Raw genomic sequence first — 18,928 nt, forward strand, 5'->3', positions numbered from 1 at the left:
GGCCAAAGAGTTAAATTTTGGTCTCATCACTCCAAATTACCTTGTACTAGAAGTTTTGAGGCTTGTCTCTGTGCCGTTTGACGTATTGTATGCGAGATACTTTGTGGCATTTGCGCAGTAATGGCTTTCTTCTGGCAACTCGACCATGCAGCCCATTTTTCTTCAAGTGCCTCCTTTTTGTGCATCTTGAAACAGCCACACCACTAGTTTTCAGAGAGTCCTGAATTTCAGCTGATATTATTTGTGGGTTTTTCTTTGCATCCCGAACAATTTTCCTGGCAGTTGTGGCCGAAATTTTTGTTTGTCTACCTGACCGTGGTTTGGTTTTTACAAAGCCCCTGATTTTCCATTTGTTAATCACCGTTTGAATGCTGTTGACTGGCATTATCAATTCATTGGATATCTTTTTGTATCCCTTTCCTGTGTTATACAGTTCAACTACCTTTTCTCATAGATCTGTTGACAATTCTTTTGCTTTCCCCATGACTCACAATGCAGAAACGTCAGTGGCTGGATGAAAGAGTCTGTCTGGATCCCAGAAGCTCACTCAGCTTTTATGCACACTCACTGATTACAAGCAAACAGGTCACAGGTGAAGATGTTATCTTTAGTAGCCATTGAAACCCATTTGTGTCAAATTCTGTGCATGTTATCAGGCCAAAATCACCAGGGTATGTGAACTTTTGATCAGGGTCATTTGGATGTTTTTGGTTGTCATTGAGATTTAAAGAAAGAAAAACATAGTAGTTTGACAATAAATGGCTTCACCCAACCAATAACCATGAGTGGAGAAAAAGTTTTTTTGTTATCCTTCATATTCTCTATAACAAGGCCAAGAGAGGAAAAAATTCTGCCGGGGTATGTAAACTTTTGAGCACAACTGTACAATGTGTATGGAGCCCTGAGTTCAAATGCCACTAAGGACCTCATCTACAAGGAGTTCGTATGTTCTCCCCATGTCTGCATGGATTTCCTCCCACACACTAAAGACATACTGATAAGAAATTTAGATCATGAGCCCTAGTGGGAACATTGAGAATAGAATGATAAGCGCTGTGGTATATATTGCCATGTATGACAGGGACACATTTGAGACGGACGGCGACAAACTGGAAGTTGTAAATGACGTCAACCTACTTGGATCCATGTTCACTCAGGCTGCACCAACAACAACACCGGAAGTCAATAGGAGAATAGCTATGGGCAAATCAACAATGAAGTCACTGGACAAGGTCTTCAAATTAAGGAACATTTCACTGGCGCCGAAGACTCGGCTCGGACATTGTTGGTGTTTTCTGTGGTAACATGGAGATGCAAAACTTTGACAATAAAACAGACAAGACAGAAGAATTGATGCCTTCAAAATGTGCTGGGGACGGATGTCATCAATACCATGGATGGCAAGAACAAAAAAGCAAATCAAACATGTCACTTGAAGAAAGAATCACCAAGCTAAGACTTGCCTACTTTGGACACATCATACGAAGACAGCAAACACTGAAGGACAACAGGGTCGGAAAAATAAAGGAAAATAACACAGATAAGATTGTTACCCCACACATATCACCGCTACCAATGCGACTTCCTCAGGGGCTGCATTTACCCCTGATGAAGCCGCATTGGTAGCGGTGATACGCATGGGGGAACAATCCTCTCTTTGTTATTTTCCATGGGACTTGAATATGAAAACTTTCTCAAAACACATTGGTCATACTGATATAGTATTCTTTCTTAGAAAGTACACCATATGAAATGAATAGTTTTTGTATGGATATTGGAACCAAAAGTGATGTACATGTAATGACATTTGTATTTTGCACTTTAAGACGAATATATTGCATTATAATCTATCGATAGTAAGTTTTGTGTAGACAGCCCTCCTCTACACACATCGTTTTGGTGTGCTTATTCATATTATTATATCCACTAGTTGTGAAGGTTATAGCCCTGTACCAAACATGTCCATGTGTCAAGACTAATATACATGGTGATAATTGCACTATGCACTTTGTATAAATCTAGTGCATTTTATGGTGCTAGAATATATTGATAAATCATGCAAGCATATTAAGCCATTGTTGATTGGGGACCACAGGATAGGTATACCTGGTCTCTATATAGACTAGGTTGGTGGCTGTTGTACTATAGCCAATTTTGTGTATTTTAAATGATTTAAAATAAAAATTGTGGCCTGTTTTTCAAGGGTGGCTTAGGCCCCTTTACTTTCTGTCAAGTGAAATCTTAATGCTTCAACGTACAAAGAAATTTTGGACAATTGTGGAGTTCACTTTTGTAGGAACAGTTTTGATTCTATTCTATTTTCCTTTTCTATTCTAAATGCACAGAGCAATGTCCATAAAGGCATGGTTGGCTGAGTTTGGTGTGCAAGAACTTGAATGTGCCTCAAAGTCATGACCTCAACCCCATTGAACACCTTTGGGATGAACTAGAACAGAGAGTTAGCCCGGCTCTCTCATCTAACAAATGCTCTTCTGTAGGGATGAGCAAACCCATGGAAGTTTGGGTATCAGAACTGTCCCCAAATTTGAACCCAAACCCTATAGAAATTAATGGCGAACCAAATTTTGCAGCTGGAAAATCTCTCTCTCCAAATCCCAAATTGTAAAATGGACTTACAGAAAATGTCTGTGTTCGCAGTTCAGTAACAGACAGGTATGAGTGAACACTTTACAGTTTGTGGAAATTGTTGCCCATTCATATAGAAGAGTAGGGATGAGTGAACCCAGACACTCCAAAATCTTGTAGAAAGCCTTCTAAGAAGAATGGTAGCTGGTTTAGCTGTAAAGTGGTGACCACCTACAATGTTTATGGTGTTTGCCAGGACAGGATTGTTATAACATCACAAGATACATATAAATACTGATCATTTTTTGCATTTTTCCCCAATTTATGTAGTTATTTTAGGCTATGCAAGTGTTTTTTCAAAAATAATTTTGCTATGTGAAATAAAGACTAAACAGTTTTTAAAGTTGTGTAGTAGCACTTCTCTACAGTTACAATTTTGGGGAGGATGACTCTCTAGTACACAGTGTTCTGGAACAACTGTGAATCCAAATCCTCTGCATAGAAAGTCAATTACAACTTGGAGGGGCTATTTTGAACATTAATATGGAGGGACCTGTAGTGTGTGTGTTAAATGCAAATTTATCTTTTAACACCACTGTGACAACACAGCTTTTCTTCTTAATTTTGCCAGTAGGCCAGGAGCCATACACCTTTATGATGACTTTTAAATGTGTGTTCCTTTTTGGTTGATCAACACAGACTATCATTTGTAGAAACTGAATGTTGATCACTTGAGTTAATATTTGTTAATTGATGAATGGTTGTTCTTTACATCTTAGGCGGTGTGCCTACGATGCATTTTTTAAGCGTTTTTGCAGCAGCAATTCCGCTGCAGAAACGCTTAAAAAACACATGGTAGAAGGCCTGCCATGTTCCCCAATGATAATCCGCATGTGCTGTGCACATGCTGCGGAAATTTCCGCTGCGGATTATCATCGCGGAAAAAAACGCAGCACTACCAATTATCTTGCGGAAGCCATTGACTTGCATTGGTGCGCATGGATTACGCATCACTTCATCTGTAGATGCGCATTCTATGCGTTTCAATGTGCGGATGGTACCCGGGTCTGGAGAAGAGGAGACTCTCCTCAGGACACGGGTAGCATAGAAACAAGTAAAAAAAAAAAATAATAACAAAAAATAAATATTATATTTACCTTCTGATGGCCCACGGAGCGCTTGTCTTCGCTTGCTGGCAGGTCGCGGTCGACTGAAGGACCTGCGCTGATGTCATTTAGTCATGTGACGGCAGGTCCTTCAGTGTACAGCGAGCTGCCGGCAAGCCAGGACGGATCGAATAAAGACACCGCGGGCCATCAGAAGGTAAGTATATATTTATTTTTTAACATTCTTTACGGTCACACTATATAAATCCATGCAGTTAGTGTGACCAAGTTGACAAGCACTTTCCAAGTGATGCTAAAATCGCTTGGAAAGCACTTGACAACCCGCATGTGGAAATGCATGTGAAGAACGCTCCACATCCGCTTGTCCCTGGCAGGAAAAACGCATGTACAATCCGCATGTACAATCCGCATGTTTTTTTTTCTGCCAGGGAGATGCAGAAACGCTCAGGAAAAAATCCGGAGCATTTCTGCATCGTGGGCACATAGCCTTAGATCAGCTCCTACCACGTATTGTCTGCCAGTTTTGAAATACGGGGACTCAAGATCTTTGAACAATGGGATGTTTGCTAGATATGTTAAATATCTTTGTAGGGTGTTTGCCAGTCAACATTGGGGAATGAGCTGTGGATACTCAAGCCCTGTGGAATATCATCATCCCTTATCTGTGACCTGTGAATGTGTGCCTGAAAGGACAATTGTGAACTATTTAAGTGGCATATGTCTCTGTATCAAATAGATTTTATAAAAAGACAGCCAAGAGAGACTCTTGAGGACAGCAACCAGGACACATGGCTCCATCAAGAGGAATACAGATCTGCCCCATTGAATATCACTGAACTCTCAGACGTTATGAAGAAATCCAGGTTGGGACAATCAGGTCACCAGGCCACATATCTCAATGCTCTATTCCCAGAGGGCCAGAAGAAGGGTGAGACTGTGTAATTTTGCACCATCTTGGGTATTTGCTGGGACTGTTCTACATGTTTATTGTCTGTTTGGTGGTTCAATAAAGTACTGCCACACTGTTTTACTCTCACCCTCTGTTGTCAGAGTTATATTATGCCCACGGAAGACCCTGGGTCTTCACAACCATCAATTTTAAAAACTGTACTGCACAACAATCAGTTGATATCTTTTAAACAATCCAGAATTGGGAAAAAAATGACCCCCCCTCCTTGCTGTATAAATAAGAAATAAAGACACAATCAGTTTTCATTTAGCTAAGTTTATTAAACCAAAAACTCTATGCAAGAGTTTTTTGGGACCTTGAAAAAGTTCTCTGGATGCATGGACACCTGCCATATAACAGCTGCTATTAAGACTATACATTTAAATGTTAGAATTGTTGGAGACTTCTTACCCATATTAGTAAGAACATGTACCTGACTACTTGCTATTCGACAATTTGTTAGAGCGATTTCACAGAAGCAAAGAAAATCACATCCATAAAAGAAATAAATAGGTGAACAGCAGTCTAAACTCCTTAATATCGACACTTAAATATATTTGCATTGTGCTGAAAAGTGATTTAAAAACACCTTTGCGGAAACTGAACAAAATGGGTGGCAAAGATTTATCCTAGGTTATTTCTCAAAGCAGTGTGATCTCAGCATTAAACAATGTCGCCATCTCAAATTAGCACTTTTTTTTGTTTTATACAGCAGCCCAAAAATAAGGAATGTTTTCATACATTATTTCCTTTTTGACAACTAGAACTTTCATACATACAAACGAAAAATTAACAAAAATTGATTAAATTAAGGACTTCACGGTTAGTGAAGAGTGAAATCCATTTAGCCTGGGACTATGTAGAAACCACACGCCCGCACAGACTCACAATTCTACCGACTAGAGCAGCTAGATCTTGCCTGCAAGTTTAAGGGTTCACAAAGCCCATAAATGTGCAAAGGAATGCAATACGAGAAACCATGCAAAATACATAGAAGAAAACAAACTGTAAAACAACTAAATAATGGAAAAGGAAGGAGACAAACAAACAAAAAAAATGCTGTATAAATACATTTACTCTCCCCTGCTTTGTAAGCAGCAAGGACCTAAATATGATCTGTATACAAATGGTAGTCTATAGCATTAGTTGTATACTGAGGCAGAGCCGACACCAGATTTAATGCTTCCACGTCTGTGCATTTATGCCATGCCAACTTTTTTTTTTTATTTATTTTTAAACAGGAAAACTTTATTCTGGATTTCAACATAGGTCATGCCATCTTTGGTTGGCTGCAGTACCGAAGGAGTGAATGGGCACATTATTTACAGATTTTAAAAAAATGTCAACTATCAGTAGAAAGTTGAGCTTCAATGTCCACTCTACAAATGGGGCACTTTTTATTTGTGATCAGCCACTGGTCCACACACACTTGATGGAAGAGATGCATACATGGAAGGCGCCTAGGTGGAGGGAGAAACAGAAAAATCGTTAGTACAAATATACACTTTCTATACAAACAGATTCATAGAAAGTTCTGTATATGGTTTTATAACTTATCAATAGAGAATTAAGGTGGTACATTACCTGACATCTTCACCTTCCTCTAATATAGAAAGGCAGATGGTACATTTCTCTTCCGTGTCCTCCTCAGTGGCCTCCTCCCCATCTTGTTTGCCATGCAGTTTCCTCTGTGAGAACCAATCAGTGGATACCTTATTAGAGATGAAATTATTGGCAAACTTTATAAAGACCAGTTTTAGGAATACATTTACGACAAGACAAACATTTAACTTTTCTATCACATTTAGCACGTAAATCTGTGGTATCCCTAAGGGCTCTTCCAGGATCTCAAAGAATCTCAAGCTCCCAGGGCCACACTGCAAGTATACATCTGGATGTGTATATTAATGGGGAGGGGGTTTTGGTGCCCTTCCAGGTTTTTTTTTAATACCTCATCCTCCCTGGAGGGACCTATAGTACGACACAACCAACCCGATCTCATATATTAAACTCACATGTGACAAAAAATGATCAATAAAAAAGTGGGGAGGCAAATATGCACAATAATGCAGATATCGGTATTTTGGCATCTGAAAGCTATGCCCACTCTGCTTCTAGAAAATAGGGATATAGCTGTCCAGACTGGACTAGGCAATGTAATGGTTTGTGAAACAATACATATATACACGTTTCATACAATGTTTATTAGGAGAAAGTTTGCATTTTCACGTCTCACCTTCTTATATTTGTGTGGGTATGTGCATCGCTCTATGGTCCCTTGTGAAGCGCCACGATTTACATTTCCAAGCCTTTCCTCCAGATGAATAAGCTCCTGCAGGAGGAAAACCATAATCATCAATGGAAAGAAATATTGATAGTTACTGACGCAGTGCTGGAGCCTATGCTTAAAGGGGGTGTCCGGGTACAACGGATTGATGATCTATTTTTAAGTTGGGTCTTCAATATCAGAGCAGTGGGAGTCCGACATATGGCATACCCGATCAGCTGTTATTCAAAGGAATAGGAGCTGTTGTACAGTAACCAGCAGATACACTGCCCCTCTCAATTCAGGTGTTTAAATAACAGCTCATCGATGGGGGGTCCGACATCTGGCAACCCCACTGATCAGGGAATGATGACCTCTCTTAAGGATAGGTCATAAATAGATTATGCCTGGAAAACCCCTTTAAAATGTCATCTCACGCCAATATAAAAAAAATGTCAAGCCAATTCACATGGTATTACTTCACTTTGTGTTTCAAATTCTATGTGCTGCACGGACTTCAGATCACTATAAAAAAAGGAAGTATAGGCTGCAAAACAAGACATGGCATGGTATAGAAGTCGCCACTGATGGCCTAGCAATGCTCAGCCTCTTCATGGGCGAAAATGAGAGTGTCGTGGTGTTATACAGGCAGAGGCACATCTAGAAATCACACTCCGCTCTGCATAGTGACATTCAGTTGTATCAAGAAACTATGGAATTAATTGTAATTGAACAAGATGAACTTGCTTTATGCCATACAGAAAAATGTTTAATTATTCCATCTGTTTTTTTGGTGCCATTTAAAGTAACAGAACAAGAACAAACTTCACAGCATTTTTATAATAAAATATTGCAGCCTTTAAAAGTGGCTTTCAATCTTCAGGAGCACACCGCTCCCCTGCCTCCCGGGGATTAGTGTACTCCTGAATATTGACAGTCCGGGCAGGCTGCATAGCTGAGCCACTGGTCCGAACCGGGATCTCTCCCATGCTGCACGCAGAGGCAGCTTTGTCTCTCCAGGATAGGAGAAGTGAAGGGACGCTGAGGCTGGCCAAACCCAGCCAGGCTCCTAGCCTAGGCAACCCGACACCTCTGAGATGGCCTGTAACCCAGGTAACAAGCTTTAATACCTTTAAAAAAAGGTGAGGAGTTTTTTGACAAAAGGTAAATTGTAAAGCTACTTATTTTTACGCTCGCTCCAGAATAGTTTCTCATTTTACAGTCTACAGTGACATTGAATGCACTACAGAAGATCAATGAAAAAGATTTAAAAGTAAAACTGTTGCCTATAGCAACCAGTCACAGCACAGCTTTTATTTTTCAAGAGCAGAAAACTAAAAAAAAAAAAAAAGCTGTGCCGTGATTAGAGGATATGGGCGACACAAGCAGTTTTTCTTTTAGACAAGTTTCATGGATCTCCTCCAATATGCTCACCTCATGGTCAATGAGTAAAGCTTGGCGGCCAACAATCTTCTGACGGGGGACACGCATTTTAATTGCCAGATCCTTTAGTTCTCAGGAGAGAAGCGGTCTCCTTACCGGTCTGGTAGCAGCTTATACCCCTCTTCAGTTTGTCAGGCCAAGCATTGAAAGAGATTCTAAATGTGCATATGTTATTAGGGGGCGGTAAGGAGCGGCTGACTAAAAGAACACTTGGCCGACAAGTATTGAACGTGTATGGGCACCTCTAGTCTACTGAGCTGCACAAACCAAGATAAGCAGCCTTCCCAATTGCAGCAAGTGGATTGTAGACAACTGATATAGCGTGGACAGGATAGGGCTGGTAATGTTACAGACTAGGATGACTGCACAGTGCACAGAGAAGGTACCAGGGAAATTCATAAAGGAACGCCTCAACGTACAAGATACTCTATTGCAATAATTTTATAGTCTTTTACTTTGTATTAAAGATTTCTTATGTACTAGCAATATGTGCCAAATTAGTTTGCATGTCTGAAACAGCCAATATTGAACGTATAAATCAGTTTTGGAATGCTTTTGAGATAAGTGAAATAATGCGGAGGACCCTGGTCCAGTGGCCAGGTCAGCATTCTGTGGGCACTTGACAGGAGCCCTGTGTACCGCCTCCTAACTGGTGCCATCTGGCAGTTCCTCTTGCATAGATGGCCTAACGAGACATCATCATTGTGGCGTGACGCACACACGATGTTCTGCTAGGCCAGCTAATAAAAACTATAAAAAGAGTCATGGATGCAGTCAGGTAGAAGGTGGTTAACAGGGTCCTCATCCAATGGCCATGAAACACCAACCCTGCTTGCTGGACCAGAGTCCAGCGAATTCAACAGCTCATCTCTAGTACGCTTGGTCGTAGGCTAGGAACATGTGCTATGTGTGGACTGATTACGTTTTGGATATGGATACCTATATTTTTGTTTCAGCCCAACACCCATGCAAGCGTTAACTTTTGCTCACACATTAGTTACTGAATACAGAGGATACACAATGACCAAAGCTGCAATACGCAGTAAAATGGCATCAATTAATATATAAACTACATACTGCACATAGATTATAGTTGGCTTAGCTACAAATCAAATGGCATGCTAAAAGTAAGCTTTAGTCTTACAGGGTGCAATAAAACAATAAAAGAAATGAATCATGCATGATCATCACTGGGCATGTAAAGTATACTGAACGTCATAGTAGAATAAATCAGGCAAGGAATTAAACCCTACTTTCATTTCTAACAGCTCACGCCAAGATGCTCACTAAAGACATCTGCAGCAATCTTACAAATTGGCCTGTTGCTAGTATTTGGGGAACGCATATTAACACTCTGCATCTGATGAGGGGGAATAGTTTATTGTGTATCCTTTTTAAAACACCAAGAACACAGCAACCTCATGGAAAGAGTCCATAGATGTGTTGCTCAAAAACATGACAGCAAAAAGCTAACATTCTGTTACAAACCTCAAAATTGCCCCTGAAAGGAACTCTGAATGACCTTCCATCCAATCCAGATGAAATGTAGCGGATGTGAGGGTAGCCCGCCATGTCTGGAACCTATTCAAATAGCAGATGTAAGTTAAACTTTAACACAACTGCTTGGAAATGATCGCATTGATCTATTTGCTGTTAGATGGCTTTATAGTGAGCAACAGCCATCTGGCAGCAAAAAGGTCAGATTGAAAAAATAAAAAATTATATAAAACACATAACTATAGTGAAGGACCAGAAACTGGTTTTGCTTTTTCAAATCGCAGGAGAAAGTGGTGGCATGCTATATGAGACTCCGTACATTACAATGTTCCTTACACTACAAAAGAGCCCAAAACACAGTGTGGAGGCATCATGGGCCTCAGACATGATGGTTATTATTTTTTTTAAATGAAGACAACTTCCGTGACAAAAGACAAAAACACAAACATGGGGCAACAGACAAGGTAGCTTTCTTGGCACCCCAAGATACAAAGCTCTACAGTCTTTATAGGTTTTATGAAGCATAAGAAAGGAACAGAAACATGAAGAACACCTTGCTTCAAAATGTGCAACATCAAAGACTTGACAAGACCAATTCAAGCCGACATGTCTTATTTTATTAATGGGGATGTTGGGTGAAAATAAATCCCCCCCAAAAAAACATTATCCATCCACAGGATAGGTGAACACTTCTAGATCTGTGCAGGTCTCAGTGGTCAAACCCCACCGACTGCCAGAACAAAACTCCTTTACTCCCATGACAAAGATGCGCAGTGCGCATGCTCCACTGCCACTCCATTCATTTTCTATGGGGAACTGTCAGAAAGTGACAAGTGCAAAGTCCGTCCTATAGAGAATGAATAGCGTGGTGGTCGAGCATACACACTACTGCTCCTTCTAACAGAGATAAAAGTGTCCCGACTTGGCGACCGGAGGTTCTACCAGACGTACCCCATTGATATAATCCATTACATATCTGGAAATGCACTAATCTGGAATAATAAGACAAGGAGGAGTTAGTAGGACGCTAAGAGATACCTAATCTGTGCAGAGGAAAAAAGAAAAAGAAAGGCCTGAAAACTGCAATATATTCACAATCTAATCAACCAACCCTAACGTTTTGTAATATATGACATTTTGATGGACTGATTAAGGTCATTGAAAGACTATACAAAGGAAACCCAGTAACGGAAATACAAGTGTAGGCAATAAGTGAAGCACAACCTCAGGAGTTAGTACATGGAAAAGCTCCCGCCTTGTGCAGGAGAACTGCAGAAACACAGACATCACTGGGAGGAAAGTAGAATCAGATGCAGAGTGTCAATTACTAACTGCTTCGTTACATAGAAATTTAAAAGTCACTATAAAGCTGGAAAAATACAATATCAAATTCAACGGAATAAAAGATTCATGCTGCTTCAGTTTATACTTTACAAAAAAGGCCCTCACACTAACATCCGTATACAGTGCACAGAGCTACTTTACAGAAGCCGCCTGGCTCTGACGATACCACCGGTCCGTGGTGTTCTGTATGAGAACCGTGCTCGTTGCCAAGGACTATGAGGCTTTAAAGCTGTTGGCGTTTTGCAGATTGTTCAGAATATCTTTACACTCAAAATTGTTTAAACAAGTCTCTATTATGGAGTAAAATTGTGAGACATAGAAGTATAGATAACATACAATTAGCATTGCTGAGATTCTTTTATAATCATCTAAAAGCCAAAATTCCATGTCAGTTTCCAAAAATATAGAATGTTGTAACCATATTGTCACAGATCCCATCAGTGGGAAGCTGAGAATGGCCAATAATTACAGTCATGCAGTTAAATGGTGAAATTGTGCCAAAAGTTAACCCCTTGGCATCACAACCAGTTTTGGCCTTTATGACAGACCATTTTTTTTATTGTGATGTTTTAATCAGGTATACTGCTGCAATACACCTTCCGATTTTCAGCAGCAGGAAACCGGCCCGATTATCCGTACACCTCCAATATTTCAGAGACTCAATTATTTCTGCTGGTAGAGGCGAGCTGATACTTTATTATGTGGGCGAGCATGGGTATAGCAATACCACACTTCTATGGGCTTATTTTAATACAATACACTATGGAAAAAAAATTCCCCACGAATAAACCATTTTTATTTTATTAACACTAATTTTGGTTTCTTCTAATTTTTTTGAATTCTTAAAACATTTTTCCCTCTTGTTTCTTTTTACAATGCTTACTATTTCCATATGCAGACTTGAACATGCGACCCTTCGATCACATAGATAACCCATGAAGTACAGTGAATTATGTAACCTGTCAATGTTTGACTGACAGCCTATCGAGGCTCTCTGTGCAGGGGCGATGGTGGGCTGCCAAGAAAGCGACCCCCCTCTATCAAACTCCTCATTAGCTGCTATCGCAAGTGGGATCGGAGCAAGATTTGGTCCTAGCACTCACCGCAGGAGCTCAGCTGTGTATTACAGCCAGGTCCTGCTGCGGACAGCAGTAGACCTAACTGTATTGCCAATTACGGGAATCTGCAATCCGGACATAACGTTGAGTTTATTTGCAGGAAGGGGTTAAGCAGCAATCTTTGATAAGTGTTATATAGAGTTCTGCAGACCTTTCTGGAAATCATGGATAATCCAAACTGTTGCAGATCACAAATAAGTTCTTCTAACGGTGTCTATGATTTGCAAGAAGATCATTTAAAAGGGAATCGTTAGCAGGTATTTGCTATGTAATCTAATGCCAGCATGGTGTAGGGACAACTGCTAATCAGTGCAGGTGGCGTGGTTGGACCAGGAAGCACGAGACACCTAGTCCTGCAGTGATAATCTCCTGCTGATCCAACCCTGATTTTATTGTAACAGCCAAATAAAGCCTAGTAAGTAACACATCGCTGGAATTGGGCTCGCACACCCTACATCATGCTGCTCTCGGATTACATGGCAACAACCTGCTGCCAGATTCCCTTTAAGACTTAATTTCCCCAGCAGTAATATACAAATGGCTTCTAATCACATACTCACTTTACTGATCACTTGCATATCAAAACAATCTAACAAAACTATACTACATTAGGAAACTGCATAGATTCAAATAAGTGTCAATCTACACGGAAATCAAAGCAATTACAGTGGTTGACCCGGGTGCCAGCTGGAAAAACCACAGACCGGAATTACAGCACTAATTATCAAAAGAACTGCGTAAAATATCATCAGCAAGGGTACCCACAAGACAAGAGTAAGAGTAAAGCGTGAATCCACCCTGCTTACAGGAGACAATCTAACTTATGGAATTACATTTTATGCAATAATCTAAGCATTCATGGGATAAAAATTCCAGGCCCAACATATACATGATGCTAGAAAGGTAAGCAAAAGAACCACAAGAGATGAATAGATAAAAGCTCTACCACGAATCTGAATAATCCAGCATTACACACACAGCACTAGCTTTCCAAAAATGAAGAACTACTAGTAAAAGTTACTGTAACATTTGAAAAAAAAAAAAAAAATCATTGACCAGTTTTATTCTACCTACTTGGATTAAGGTTAGACAAGCTCAGCAATTTTTTTCCAGTACACAAAGACATTTTACTCTACGGTGCATCTCACTAAATTAGAACAACAACAAAAAGTTAATTTCAGTTCTTCAATACAAAAAGTGAAACTCATATCATATATAGTCATTACACACAGAGTGATCCATTTCAAGTGTTTATTTCTGTTAATGTTGATGATTATGGCTTACAGCCAATGAAAACACAAAAGTCATTATCTCAGTAAATTAGAATACTTTGTAACAACAGCTTGAAAAATGATTTTAAAATCCGAAATGTTGGCCTACTGAAATGTATGTTCAGTAAATGCCCTCAATACTTGGTTGAGGCTCCTTTTGCATCAATTACAGCATCAATGTGGCGTGGCATGGAGGCGATCAGCCTGTGGCACTGCTGAGGTGTTATGGAAGCCCAGGTTGCTTTGATAGCAGCCTTCAGCTCATCTGCATTGTTTGGTCTGGTGTCTCATCTTCCTCTTGACAATACCCCATAGATTCTCTATGGTGTTAAGGTCGGGCGAGTTTGCTGGCCAATCAAGCACAATGATCCTGTTGTTTGTAAACCAGGTATTGGTACTTTTGGCAGTGTGGACAGGTGCCAAGTCCTGCTGGAGAATGAAATTTCCAACTCCAAAAAGCTTGTCGGCAGAGGGAAGCATGAAGGGCTCTAAAATTTCCTGGTAGACGGCTGCGCTGACTGGTCTTTATAAAACACAGCGGACCTAAACCAGCAGATGACATGGCTCCCTAAACCATCACTGATTGTGGAAACTTCACACTAGACCTCAAGCAGCTTGGATTGTGGCCTCTCCACTCTTCCTCCAGACTCTGGGACCTTGATTTCCAAATGAAATGCAAAATTTACTTTGCATTTACTTAGTGTCAATGACTGCCTTCTGGACATCTGTCAAGTCAGCAGTCTTCCCCATGATTGTGGAGCCTACTGAAACAGACTAAGGGCCCTATTTAAACGCATAGGAAGGCTTTGCAGGTGTTTTTTGTTAATTATTTTAATTTACTGAGATAATGACTTTTGGGTCTTCATTGGCTGTAAGCCATAATCATCAATATTAACAGAAATAAATCACTCGGTTTGTAATGACTATATAATATAGGAGTTTCACTTTTTGTATTGAAGGACTGAAATAAATTAACTTTTTGATGATATTGTAATTTAGTGAGATGCACCTGTACATCTCCATGAATCAGTCCATGATGTGGACAGACAGCGGAGGATGCCATCTGTGTTGCATACAAAAGTGCTGTCTTTCAAACATGGGCATGTGAATTTGGCCTTGTAAGGCTGACAGCATACATCATGACTGACCGAGTCGTCTCCCTTCTTGACAGCCAAAACATATTAGCTATACACGTACCATTGCCAAGTGTATGTCAAATAATAATGAATCTATGTCAATGACGTTGTTGGCATACTGCTCTCCTTCATTCAGTTTCTGAAATTTAGAATCAGTCAATTGCTATGAAAAAGACTGAAAATGGCAAACCTCCGACTCACACACAATCATCCTTCAGCACTCAGGAGAGGAAAACTCTGGGGAACCATCTCTGCAGGACTGCCCTTCCCTTGGGCTTAGAAGGTTAATGCCAACAACTAACAACATTTTATCATATTTACAGTGAGACATAATAAACATCCACTTTTAATACAATAGCTGTGACATCACAAAGTCACACAAGTTAAACATTACATCAATGTATTAATGGAGTCGTCTTAACGTTATTCTTCAGGTGCCCCCCCCCCCCCAACTTCCTGTTTGCCAGAGAGCAATGCATGCCTGATAGGCTGATCATTTCATTTTGCAGCATGGTTGCACTCCTGGCCCACAATGCGTACCCTTTGATGTTGCAAACAGAGGCAGTTTTGCCTCGGCAGCATTGGAGGAGAGCAGGAGCACTGGAGCTTGCTGGAACCAGCGATCTAACCAGCTTCAGAGCAGAGCTTGCAAGCTTTATACAAAAGAGCTTAAACGCTTTGCTTCTTGCTTAAAAGACCAATCACCTCTGATATACTGAAGCTATAACCAGTAATTTAAGCAATGAGCAGTAAACAATAAAATTAAGGATCCCTGAAAATGGAAATGGAGGGTGATTATCCCTCATCAATCCTCACGTTTTCACCTTGTAAAATAATACAACTTTGGCCACATTCACACATTCAGTATTTTACCTCCGTATTTGCAAGACAAAATTAGGAGTGGAACAATTAGAGGAAAAGTATAATAGAAACACGTCACCACTTCTGTATTTATCACCCTCTTCTAGTTTTAGCTTACAAATACGGATGTAAAATACTTACCAAATACTGAAAGTGGCTCTATACTCGGCTCCGGTGACGGCACTGCATCTCCCGGGGAACACTTATGTCACACGATCCCTACGATCAATCAGTGCTGGCCACTCTCACTCCTTTAGGACAAATCACATATCTGAAGAAAGTGTGAGCTGTGGCCCTCATTTTCTCCAGATGTATAGGATACGTCCAAAGAAGGGTAAAGTGAAGCCAGCACAGATTGTCTTGCAAGTCCCTGTGGCCAATGTTACACAATCCCTGGGAGATCCAGTGCCGACGCCACTGGAACAGCACCGGCAGGGAGTATAAAAGTGTTATTGTACAAGGAGGAACCATGGGGACTTAGAAGGTGCCTGGGTAGTGGACAACCCCTTTTAACAAGTAAATTGCAAAGTTGCTTGTTTTGACATGCAAGCAGTACCATTTACAAACATGATACAGATATTCAGTACATAGGACGTCCACAGGAATACAGGCAGGCGCTGTCTGGTTTTGGCATAAAGCATCTAATCATTCTTACATCATATATAATCAGTGAACAGATCTTACCATTAAGGGGAGGGCCCCGAGCTGTAAGTGGTGAAGCCTTGGAGGCGTATGGTAGTGAGATAAATGGGGATGTAAGGGACTGGTTTGGTATGGTGCTCCAGTCACTCCAGTTTCAATTGCTATCTCCCTGCAGGATTTAATATAAAAGAAATCCATTTATGTCCTTGGTACCATAAAGAGTAAAATAGTACCACAATATCACATCTGCATAGACTTATTACATTTCACCTAAAAATGCATTAAAGAGGACACATCTCCAAGTCAAGTGTGGCCAGTTTTGGCTCTTTTATTCTCGCTACCCCCCCCACTCACAGCAGGGCTCAGATTAAATAAATAAGAAGGTATGTCAGAACGATCCAACCTTCCAAATTGTTTGTATGGTCAATGCTGCAGTCTGTTGCTCCAATACGAAAAAACACTTTTATAAATAATTTGCAAATGAGGTAAAGTGCTCTAGGAGTGTCAAAGCACCTCCCAAGCCATTGCCCTCCTGGCTCTAATTTCCTAGCCAGCCCCACTTCCTCTGCTCGACTGGCCTCTCACTGGTTTGACTACGGAGTCAGTTACTGTCCTCAGAAAACTTCCAGCAGATTTTACAAAATATATTCTAATAGGTGAAGTTCAGAGAAAAATCTGCAGCATAAACAGTTTTTTTTTTTCGGCAGCATTTAGAAGTGCAACAGGTCATCCACTTTTCTGTAACTGTACATGGTCCGTGTCCAGGCTGCAATACCCAGCACGACCACCAGGTTTCCTGGCCTGAGACAACTTCCTCATAGGCATATATGAGGTACAGATATATAGAACTGGACTAATGTGGAGTTGAAATGCAAGTTTGTCTTAGAAGGACCCCTCTGCATGACTGGCAAGGTAATCAGATGTTTTTTTAATAATTTGCTGCAAATACCCAAAGTTCATTTGTCTTCCTCATTTAAATCCCTAACATGAGGAAAATATAAAGATGTAAAAAAAGGGAAACACGGCCACGTATTAGTGAAGTCTGAAGAGAGGTTACATATTGGGCTCTTTCCCAGGTCAGAGTTGTTGACTGAGGTCACAAAGTCGAGGGCTCTAAATGGTGAGATATTTCACCATAGGATTTTCAAGATCAACTCGTTACCTGTGGAATTATGGCAAGATAATCAAATGTAAAGAAAGCCCATCCAAAAATAAAAACCCCACCACCATAGGTTTATCAAAATAATTATTTTAAGGCGAGGGGAACATGTTGACACATTTTACATACAGAATTAGTAGTGTGTTGGTATAGATGCTTATTGGCCAATACACTTGAGGCAGTCTGAAGTCAAAGCCACACCCCCAATGCTATCAAAGCCTTATTTGCATATGGCATCTATACTAGCTTATACATTATTGCCACACTGACCTTTGCAAAAAAAGGAATCATTTCTTAGTGTGGGAACAAGCGCCTATACAGCATACCACTCCTTTCTGACAGGTTCCCGTTAACCCCTTGCAGTCACAGACAATTTTTTTATTTTCAAAGAGCCATAACTTTCTCAGCGGCTGTCCCTCCTTGCCCTGATGTGCTCTATTTAATTGATTAGGTGACAACAGCAAAAAGAGAAAATTGTCAACCAAGTGCACAATCTTGAAAGATTGGACCCTAATGTTTGAATTCCTGCCTAAACAGCAGAGGTTGGCACCCTATCTATGCAAGTAGGGCGCCCCCGCTGCACGGTGGCGGTCCCTAGGACACCCTGACCTAACCTTGTGATGTGCAAGCCCCTAGATGACCAACTGATACCACCCTTGCACATATATTGAACTGATAAGTATTTTGTTATTATAACATGCATGGGACCAGTAAATGAGTTTCAAAAAAGAGAATCAATGGTACTCATCAGGCAGACTATGCTACGCGTTCCACCTTTGCGGCTCATCAGAAGGCAAGACAAACTGATGAGCATCAATTAAATAGGGCACATCAGGGCAAAGAGGGACAGCCGCCAAGGTGAGGGGGCGCCATTATCATATACAGAGTGTGCCAACCTTCGCTGATGGGAAGGAATACAAGATAGGTCATTCAATAAGGTTGATCCAGGTTTTCCCTATTTATACTGTGTCATGTGTCTTACATGTTGTTAGCTCTCTCTCTATATACATTAAGAGTTATATATTATTTGGGGTCTTATGTGAGTCAATACATATAGACCTGGTTCCTTTTTTATTACTCCCACACAAACCTCAAAAAAAGTGACCCATAGGGAACTTGAACCTGCAGTCCATTTGAGGACTTCTATTATGTACTGCAGTGCTATAGTATTGAGGCATGTAGTAAAAACCTCAATCTTCCATAGATCTCAACCTGTGGCTAGATGTCACAGGAGAATTAACATGACAGGCACTCTGCTGGCATGGTAGTCCATCAGTACCCCACAGCTGCATTGCGGGAAGTAGGTGGTGGATATGCATGCAATGGGCCACAAATTAATACCCAGGTAGGATCGCAGCATTTAAATGGCGCTGTCAGTTAAATATCGCTAGCACCAAGAGCTGCTGTTAGAGGCAAATGCCAGCTATGTCAGTCGCCATCTGCCCCGTGTGGATCGGGCTCAGCTCCTGCACCACACACATCTGTCATGGAGTGTCAAGTTGATAATGAATGTGAAGAAATAATACTAT

General features: G+C 40.7%; 1 protein-coding gene across 4 annotated transcripts in view; it reads right to left on the reverse strand.

The window, feature by feature from the left end:
• Positions 1-5,285: 5,285 nt before the first annotated feature.
• Positions 5,286-18,928, reverse strand: part of RNF111 (ring finger protein 111) — a 57,262-nt gene continuing 43,619 nt past the window's right edge. Inside the window, exons 10-14 of one of the 4 annotated variants that reach the window (XM_073652958.1) lie at positions 16,283-16,409; positions 9,860-9,952; positions 6,899-6,994; positions 6,247-6,350; positions 5,286-6,122 (exon numbers count right to left, since the gene is read on the reverse strand). In XM_073652958.1, coding sequence (XP_073509059.1) covers positions 6,005-6,122; positions 6,247-6,350; positions 6,899-6,994; positions 9,860-9,952; positions 16,283-16,409 — 538 coding nt within the window. In that variant the 3' untranslated portion in view covers positions 5,286-6,004. Of the gene's footprint in view, positions 6,123-6,246; positions 6,375-6,898; positions 6,995-9,859; positions 9,953-16,282; positions 16,410-18,928 lie in introns of all 4 variants that reach the window. The other 3 variants (XM_073652957.1, XM_073652960.1, XM_073652959.1) reach the window with 3 other exon arrangements.

This window comes from Phyllobates terribilis, unplaced genomic scaffold (assembly GCF_046119375.1).
Source record: "Phyllobates terribilis strain yellow unplaced genomic scaffold, ASM4611937v1 Scaffold_11__3_contigs__length_659146591, whole genome shotgun sequence".
NCBI lineage: Eukaryota > Metazoa > Chordata > Amphibia > Anura > Dendrobatidae > Phyllobates > Phyllobates terribilis.